This window comes from Gekko japonicus, unplaced genomic scaffold (assembly GCF_001447785.1).
Source record: "Gekko japonicus isolate JY-2015 unplaced genomic scaffold, Gekko_japonicus_V1.1 scaffold1489, whole genome shotgun sequence".
Classification (NCBI taxonomy): Eukaryota; Metazoa; Chordata; class Lepidosauria; order Squamata; family Gekkonidae; genus Gekko; species Gekko japonicus.
In genome coordinates this window covers 120,223-130,153 of record NW_015163135.1, presented here as the reverse complement: position 1 = coordinate 130,153, position 9,931 = coordinate 120,223, and the positions used below count along the sequence as shown (strand labels likewise).

Genomic DNA, 9,931 nt, shown 5'->3' with positions numbered 1-9,931 from the left:
AAACAGCAACAGCGATTCAGAAGATGCAGAACAGCCACATAACAAACAGATCATGTCGGACAGTGATTCAGACCACAGCAATAAGTCTGGCAGTGTGGGGGGCAGTCCCAGGCGGTCTAGTGCCCGCCCTTCAGACGAAGACTCAGACAGCGAGGGGTCAGCAAGGAAGAGGAGGCGGTCCGATTCCGAGCAGTCCGACAATGAGTCCGTGCAGTCTGGGAGAAGCCAGTCCGTGCAGTCTGGGAGAAGCCAGTCCGTGCGGTCTGGGAGAAGCCAGTCCGTGCAGTCTGGGAGAAGCCACTCAGGTGGTTCTGAGAACGAATCTCGCCCAGCTTCTCGCAGTGCTGATTCTGACAGAGATTCAGATAGAGCATCCGATAACGAGGGCTCAGGTAACGAGTCTGAGCCAGAGGCATCCCACAATGAAGGATCCGAACGTGGCTCATATGGTGGATCAGATGACAGTGATTAGATTTCAGTTGCAGCCTGTGTTTTATAAACTCTGCTTTGTAAATATTTTTGATTTGAGATAGATTTGTGGGGGAGATGAGGATAGCCATCTTTTATATCCGGAAATGGGGATTACAAACATGCAAAACTATGTTTTGGAGAAGATGTAAAAAAAAAAAAGGGAAACCTTTACTATGGCTTTTTTCTACTGAGCTGTACACTTGCTGGATCTTAGTATTCCTCTTAGAACATGCGATGTACTTAGTTTCCGTTGTGGCTGAAGATCTGAAAGTTTTTATTGGAAGGGCATACATAAGAGCTGAAGGTCCAGTTAACGCTTGCTTTAAGGCCCACTGGAATGGCATTTAATCATGTGTAGCTGGTTAGAAGCTCATGCTGTCTCGCCTCATCTGACCAAAAGGTCGTTGTACTTTAAAAAATACAGAAGTAGAGAAATGGTAGAACTCCAGGGATTTCTCAAATGGTATAAAGATTGTTTGGGTCTACAAAGCTGACACTCTGGCTTTTTAGTTCTTGTAAATTATATTTTTATGTTCTTTTAAAGTACATTCATGCTGTAGTAAAAATAAAGCTTAAAATATAGAGCCCAAGAAACCCTTCAGGTTTCTGAGTTGGCAGGTGAGGTAATGTAGAAAACTAGAGTTCTTGGAATGAAAACTTCTGCCTGTGGCATCTAATAAAAGCTGCTGTTACCATCTGTTTGGAGTATTCTGTTTTTACTACAGCTTTTACTATGGTTGTTTGGTAAGAGATCATACACATGTTATCTTGGCTTGCTGGATTTAACAGTGTGGCATCTGTGCAAGTCCACAGGGTGTTTGAATTTCTTAGTAGCCTAAGGGCTTTGAAAAACTTCCTCTAGGGTGCATTTCCATTTGCAAGAGCCAGGAATGACAGTGTCCAGATGAAAGCTACTTTTTGTTTTCTGTGTTGTGAACCTGTATATTCTGGCATGTAACGTTTGGTCAGCATGCAGATCTGCCAGCAAGTGATGTTTTAAGGACTCAGGGTGGTACATGTGTGTCTCACATCAACCCTGTGATGCAGATCAGTTTGAGAGTTGTGATTTCATGAAGTCCACCGGGTGACATGGGGCCAGAGTGGAGATTTGAACCCACATTTCCATTTCCTAGTTAGCCACTAACCACTATGCAGGCTGCCCCTGCTGAATTATTAAATCATTGTGACAGGCTTTAAAACATTTCATTTATTCCTTTAGTTCTCATGCTTTTTTTAAAAAATTAATGAATGCAGACTATGTACTTAATGAAACCGCTTTCATTTGCTTCAAGCTTTTATGTCACTCAAAGTGAGTATCTCTAGGTTAGTATTTCAGCCATAATCTTTTAGCCAATTGGTTAACTTGAAGGTAGAAATGCATGGTATATTTTAAACCCCTTTATTTATTGAAAGGAACAATATGTTCCTCATTAAAATGTCTTGAATTGCCAATATAATTTTACATTACTGTTTTAGTAGTGCAGAATACCTTCCTCAAATTGCTAATGACCAATTTAGCCTGCCTTTTAAAAAGGAAAAAGCCTCCCCCCCCTCCAGTAGAATTGTACCTTTTGTTCTGATCTTTTCCAGATGACTCTATATATTTTTACTCAAAAGAACATGTCCTTAGAACCACCCATATTGTACCAAGAGCGCCTAAAGAGTGTGTGATCATATTTATACATGAAATTCTATGTGTGTGGTAAGAATTTTCTTATTTGTATATTCAGCCTCTTAACTCTGCAGGGGAATAGCAGCTAGCAGAACAGCACTTGTGTGGGAAAGCTGAGCCATTCTGTTTTTCAGATGTCCAGTTCTACTTGTGATTCATGAAATTATTTTCCAGTCCAGCAACAGCCGTTAGAGACATGGGAATGTGATTGCAGTAAATGAGTCAGGCCAAGAGTAGATAAATACAGGCAGTCATAGCATCATCTTAGTCCCTGTCTTGCTGAGCCAGAATTACTTGCTGGCTTCCCCTACCATGGTTACCAATTTGAGTTTGCTTTGTATAGAGAAGGTTGTGCCTTCTATAGGGTCAAATCACAGAAGGCAAGGTGATCATGGATCACTGTCCGAAGGGAAGGAAGAGTTGCTCGTCTCTTATTGATTGTACCAAACCCTTGGGAAAAGAAATCAACCCTGATTGTTCCCTGGAAGGCCAGATAATGAAACTGAAGCTCAAATACTTTGGCCACCCAATGAGAAGGGAGCACTCATTGGAGAAGACCCTGATGCTGGGAAAGATTGAAGGTCAAAGAAGACGGGGACGGCAAAGGATGAGAGGGTTAGACAGTGTCATAGATGCAACGAACATGAAGTTGAGCAAACTTCAGAGGACGGCGGAAGACGGGAAGGCCTGGCGTGATCTGGTCCATGGGGTCGCAAAGAGTCGGACTCGACTGTGCAACTGAACAACAACAAAAGGGAGATCTTTCTGAAAGCTCCAGTATCCCATGGAGGACTGGAAAGACCTGTTTCCAAGCTGTTAATTATCTTGCACTGGATCAGGATCAGACTTCCATAAGGTCCAGTCTTTCTAAGAGATGTGCTATGTTTATCTGGGTATGCTTAAGTAGGTATAATGCCTGAACCGAGTTCCCTTCTGTCTTGGCATGCAGAGGCAACCCATGGGTGATAGGGTTGTTACAGCATGCCTTTTGGGGAGCCATCCCCAAAATAATTCTTCTGATTCCTGCTTGATAGGATTTCCCATGGCATGTATGTAAAACTTGGAGTGTAAATCTGATCATAGTCTCTCTATATTAAAGGGTTATTCAAGTTTGTAGCTCTGTTGCATTTTCAAAAGTTGAATGGGGGTACAATGGTGGGGAAACTGCCTGTGACAAATTTTGCTTTGCTGTGTAGGAGGCAGGAGCTCCTGATTAGGACCTGGCAGCAACACAAGCTGGTTTTCTATATTCAGAATTTCGTTGGGAGAGCTATCAAGTGGACCTTTCTCAACTGTGGCATGAACAGTCAAGATACAACTTTACCTCTTCTTTCAAAACTTGGCACCTTGGTGAAAGGGAAGCAGGTAGCCTTTATAGTGTGAACACACTGACACACACATAGAGAACTGCACATCCCATAGGTGTCCCTCTCAGCTGGCTAGACTATCAAGTTGTAGGAAAGAGACTTCACACTGTACTGTTCTGATGCAAGTGAATGGCTGCCATTCCCTATAAGAGAAAATAAACAGTGTGTTTAGGATGTAAATCTGCTTAACAAGTTCTTCAAGGATTTTCATTCATAGAAGGAAGGAGTGCCATAACCTACCAGAAATATTCAAAAATACACAGGTAAAGAAAACTCTGCTCAATAGTTCACACAGAAAGATACTGACTTTAGATATTAAGTCCCAGAACATATTTTTTCCTAATAATATCCTGATTATAAGCATCCTGTTAAATTCTCATTTTCAAGGTCTTGGGGATCCATGTGAAATGTAGGCAAATCTGATTTCCTGCCAAAGATGGATCATTGCTATGCTAGGGTAGCATAGCAATTTGGTTTTAAATAAATTGTATTTTATGTTGTTGTTACCTGCCCTGAGCCCGTTCACGGGGAGGGCGGGATACAAATCTAAGTAAATAAATAAGTGCAACTACTGCTGGATTTGGTTTAGCTTATGCGTTGATCTACTTCATAAAGCGGAACATGAGTGCCATGAAGACCATATGCTACAATTTTTGGTATGTAGCGATCTTCTGAAGAAATCAAGTCAATTTTTTATGATCTCCAAAACTCTTTATTTCACTCAGTTCGTTGTGGGTATATTCATAGATCATCAAACTCACCCAGTAGGGTTGTCAAGTCCAGGTTGGGAAATTCCTGGAGATTTGGGGATGGATCTTGGGGAGTTCAGGGTTTGGGGAGGGATATCGTTGGGGTATAGTGCCATAGAGTCCACCCTCCAAAGCAGCCCTTTCCTCCAGGAGATCTGATCAATATCAGGAAATTAGTCCTAATTTTAGGAGATCTGTTGTACCCATTTGGAGGCTGGCGACGCTGTCACCCCATGTGTGCATGCAGGGGTCTTCTGAAGTGGATTCTGTAACGTGAAAGGCCAACAGGTGTAAAGCAAGCTGCCGGTCCCAAATAAAGCTAACTAGCTGGCCGGCCAAATTTGTTCTGGGAAAAGTTGGATTGGATGCAAATGTCTTCTCCATAGCCTGTTTTTCATTGGCCTACATATCTCAAAATATTACCAGTGTTCCCTCTAAGCTGAGCTAGTGTGAGCTAGCTCACAGTTTTTTAGCCTCTGGCTCACACATTTTTGTCTTAGCTCAGGGAGGATGGCTCCAGAGCAAACTAATTTATGCAGTAGCTGAATCGCTCACAACTTCAATGCCAGTAGTTCAGAGTTCAGTAGAGCAAACTAATTTATGCAGTAGCTGAATCGCTCACAACTTCAATGCCAGTAGTTCACAAAGTAGAATTTTTGCTCACAAGACCCCACAGCTTAGAGGGAACATTGATTGTTACTATTGATGAGTCCTGCACACTGGGCCGATTTAATCAGGTTACAGTGTCATGCTATGAATACTCTCCTGGGAATAGTTTTCAGTAGGATTCTGAGTAGACCTGCAAATGACCTATGAAACAAATATCTCTTTTGATAAAATTAAGCCTTGTACACAAGTTGAGATTTCTGTTTTCCTTGAAAAGCTTTGCTAATGTCCTTTTTTCTTTCCCTTGCCATTACAATAGTTCTATAAAAACCCAATAAAAGTTGTTTGGAAGACAGTTTCATAAATTACCTGAGCAGCACAGGGAACCTCCAAAGAGAAGATCACCCATGATATGGTTTGGCTAACGTAAGTTAATGGAACAAACTTTGAGTTCAGTGGCACCTTTAAGACCAACAAAGTTTAATTCCGGGTATAAGAATTAAACTTGGTTAGTCTTAAAGGGGCCACTGGACTCAAACTTTGTTCGGTTGCTTCAGAACAACATGGCTACCCACCTGAATCTGTATACAAGTTAATGTAGTTCAGTTCATACATCTTTAGTAAAAATCATACGGTGCAGTTTATGCTATGCCTTATGATTTCAGACTTAGAGGTTTCATTCAAACATGAATGCTCCCCTACATTAAAAAAGCACCCATCCCTGCACCTAGAAAACTGGTTGCTGGAGAATATTAGCATGGAATCATTCTCCTCGAGATTGTATTTTTTTTTTTTAATCTTCAGGAAGTTTATCTGTACATGTAGCATTCCCATATCAGTCTTACTGAACAATCCAACAAGAGCTGCAACATAGTAAACTGATCACAGCCATGTATCCTAATCAATTAACACAAAGCCCAACCTTAGCCTGTTACAATCATCTTGAACTACTATTCAAGAAAAAAAATAACATGAATTAAAATCTGTTTTGTAGAAAGAAGGCTGCATCGCCACCATTGTGTACAGCTCTTGATATCATTACACGACCAAGCATCTATCTATTGCCACTCAGCCACGTTAACTGAAATGGGATTTTTAGTGGGCTAACAAATCCTTACATAATGAAAAAAGTTGGAACCAGGAGACAATGATTAAAATAATCGGTGACTGTGGTTTTGATTGTTATGCGGGCTATACGGAAGCTTACGTGTTTTATGGTGCAATCTGATGAGGGGTCACTCCAGCCCAGGAGCCCGTTGAAAGCACTGCTAGTTGATCAGGCACCTGATTAATCATGTAAACAAATTTGTATATGACCAGAATCTGTATAGATGCCTTTTTGTGACGGTGAAGGAAGTTTCAAGACAGCTTGCCATTTAATAAAATGGCAGTACAATCCTGAATAGAGTTACACCCATTGAAGTCTTAGGAGTGTACTGTAAAGCTGTCACTCACTTGTTAGAGAGAAAGGCTACTCAAGCACTATCCTTCCCATTCTCTATTAAAGATCCTTCAGAATCAACACACTATTAATGAGCTAACTGAGCAATCTGATGGGTCCCAAGACATTCTGCTCTCCTAGCAAAAAAACTAGGCAGCACTTTCCCCATCACTGGAGTCCACTGTCAGACTTCACCAGTCATGTTGCTCTCCATCAAGCTTCTTGCAAAGGTGCAATAGCTCTGCTAGGACAAGATTTGGGAGCCTCAGAAAACTGCTGGATGCTCCCTGGTTAGAGTGACTGCTAGAGCTGAAGAATTAAATCCCTCTCCCCTCCTTACATGGATTAAACCTGAATTAGCATGATATGTTCGCATTTGTAACAGGTCTGGGCCCAGATAATGCACACCATGATATATCCCCATGTCCTATAATATGATAAGTAGCCTACTTAGGATTTATTTACTGCTCCCACTGTTTTACAATTTGTTGAAGAGTCCGTGTGATTTCCATGCTGTGTCATAGCTGGCAGAGCAGGAGAGGGTAAGGGTAGTTATTTCTATCTCTTCAGTGAGCCCAAGGGGAGTAATTTAACTTACACCAGCCAAAATGAAATGTTATACTATTGCCGGGGAGAACTGATATCCGAGAAAGTTCAGGATACCACTCAAGTCCCACCTCTCCTCTGATATGCATTTGATGCTGTACAATCCTAGCCATCAGACTGAGGAGTTATGCCATTGTGCTACTGTACAGTTACACAGGACACTGTCTTGAGCACAGGTTCTCAGAGACCAGCATGTTTTCAAGATGCTCCAGTGTAGGGTACTTAGGGTACTGCTTAATCAGTTGTGCCATTGTCTACTAAGGCATTTATTGGTACTTGTAAGCAGTGTTCCCTCTAAGGTGAGTTAGTGTGAGCTAGCTTAGAGTTTTTTCAGCCTCCGGCTCACACATTTTTGCCTTAGCTCAGGAAGGATGGCTCCAGAGCAAACTCATTTATGCAGTAGTCAAATCGCTCGCTCACCACTTTAATGCCAGTAGCTCACAAAGTAGGATTTTTGCTCACAAGACTCCACAGCTTAGAGGGAGCATTGCTTGTAAGTGTAGCATTATTTCTGGTTAGACCTGTGCAGAGGTCAAGATCTGTGATCTGTCCAAGGTCCTAGAAAATTGAATTACATAGCCTTGCGGGATACCCTTTACAGCTCAGCTGCTGCCACTGCTTTGGAAAAGAGGTCCCTCTACCAATGCCCACTTGCCTCTATGAGCTACTAGACTTCTCACTGAGTCCTGATTGGTGTCCCTGGCAGAGGCCCAGTGGGTCCCCGAGAAAAGAAGAGCACCCTGGCAAGGCCCCCTCCACAGCAGGTTCATGTCCTTCTTTTCACTATGTAATTTTGCACAGTCTGGAGCCCAGAATGATCCTCCCTTTCCCATCCATAACTGGACTTCAGGATGCAAACGTATCACATCTATGTAGATCTTCCGTTGACACCCTATGACCTGAGTTCAGCCAGTATAGTAAATCCTAAGGCTTTAGCTGATTATCCGTTAAACCAGTAAAAACATACAAACCAATTTCCCATTAGTTTGACTGCCTGACCCCACAAAATAAAAACCTTCATTAGCCTGTTAGTGTTCTTCATCTGAAGCTTCTGTTTCTGTGTCTCACTCAGGTCTCCAATAACATGTTAATAATTGATGTCAGAAGAGACATCTTTTTTTTCCTTCTTCCACTAGTGTGCCAGTCTTCGTTGTCTCCCCAGTGTTCAGTAGAAGGTCTGTTTTCACTGGGTAAGTAAGAGGTCTTATCTATCCAGCTGGAAACTCTGGAACTAGAATTCTCAGTGTTCGTTCATAGCGTATAATAGTAGATATATTTTCAGGAACACATCTCAAATATGGCACAAAAGACATTATCAAAGAGGGACCTGCAAAGGACCAGTCCGTCAACAAAACCATCTCTGCTGGAAAACAGAGCAGTTGGCAAAGGTATTTCCACTCTCAGCAACAGCATTGTTTCTGGAGCTACGCTTTTCTCCAGTGGCAAACCAAATCCTGATGTGCTTACTGGGAAGTCTCAAATTTCCACCATTTCTCTTGGAGACCACGGCAAACTGTACTGTGGGATGAGGCCCATTGGTCGGATTCGCCCAACCAGTGCTGTGCTCCAAGGTGGTTCTGTTGGCCATATCCATCGTCTACAAGGAGAACTTGTGAGAAAAAGGAAGGTCAGTGGCAGTCCATCATGTTTGTGCTAAGGTCACATGGCTCAAAACATACAGCAATATGTAACTTTAGATTAAAGAAAGTTTATTTTTTTTAAAATAATCTTGTATCATGGTATCAAGTGGTACAAATAGTTTTTCATTTATTATAAATTTTTATTATCAGTAATGTGCATTAATAAGTCAACAAGGAAGCCATTGAATAAATAGGTAGAGGGCAGATTTAGGAACATATGGCAACTATCTTCCTAGGTGTGATATAGATTCATTCCATTCAGTGCTCTCCTTTTGGTTTACATTTTTTATTCCTGCGTCCTTTGCAGGTTGCCTAGCAATATTGTATCTTTTTGTTCTATTGTAATGCAAATTAATAATACTAGAAAATACTAAGCTGTTTTTGTTAATCTATTCCTATATAATATTGTTCAGGGTCCTCATGATTATCTCTCTTATCGTGTTCAGTATAGCTCCTGGCATAATTTTGGCCACATGACAGGAAAAATGTTTTTACACAACTATGAAAAATACAGGCAAATGGATCAGTTAAGGTCTGGAGGGGTTTTTTGGTAATCTGTGAGGCTGCAGAAGTGGGGCTGAGAACAATATATTGCAAATAGGCTGCTCTGAATGTGCATGTGTGGCTGTTTGTGTGGGATGTTCATTGTGAGCCAGAGATGTTTGCAGCACCAAATCAGCAGATAGAGCCTCTGAGTTGGATCCCACCAAGTCTATCTCCAATAAAAGGAAGTCTTAGTGGATCAGCCCTTGTGTCTTTCAAATCTGACTCTGACCTGTGAGCAGAGAGTGGCACACACAACTCTTACGCACAATAGTTATTATCCTCTGCATCTCTTCTTTTTTCCTTTCTTTCTAATTTATTACAGCAAGAGCCAGTAAAACAGTACAATTCTGATATAAGAGAGATTAAAACAGGAATAACATAGCAATAGTATAAAAATTAATAACCTAGAGTCGGATTCGACTGGCTTTCGAGCAAGGGAACCTTTACCTTTACCTTTTTACAGCAGAAGGGAGTGTCTCAAAAGGGGCTCTGGAAAAGGCCCATCTACAGGGCTCATAGGTAATGTTAAATAAAAGGCAACAGTAAAATTAGGCCAAAATTTTAGATTTCTGAAGTTCTCAGGTAGCGAAACTTCTTCATTTTGTAATTCAGTGTTACGAAGCCTCTGTGCGACAGCTGTTCTTGCCTTGTTTAGGCTTCCATAGAAGAGATCTTTTGGGAATAGGCCAATCTGATTTAATTTATTAAGAATTTGTGTGGACCAGGCAGGGTAAGGGTCCAAGGCTAAAAGGTAAGGTATTAAACCCTTTGGGTTGTAATGAATTTCTAGCCAGAGTGTTATAGCCTGCTCCCAGACCTTTGCTTCGACTCTG

At 41.5% G+C, this 9,931-nt stretch overlaps 1 protein-coding gene across 1 annotated transcript in view; it reads left to right on the top strand.

The window, feature by feature from the left end:
* Nucleotides 1-1,162, top strand: part of CTR9 (CTR9 homolog, Paf1/RNA polymerase II complex component) — a 37,681-nt gene extending 36,519 nt beyond the window's left edge. The window contains exon 25 of the mRNA XM_015406964.1: nt 1-1,162. This exon is cut by the window's left edge and continues 21 nt beyond it. Within this exon, the coding sequence (XP_015262450.1) occupies nt 1-472 (472 nt within the window). The 3' untranslated portion in view covers nt 473-1,162.
* The last annotated feature ends 8,769 nt before the right edge of the window (nt 1,163-9,931 follow it).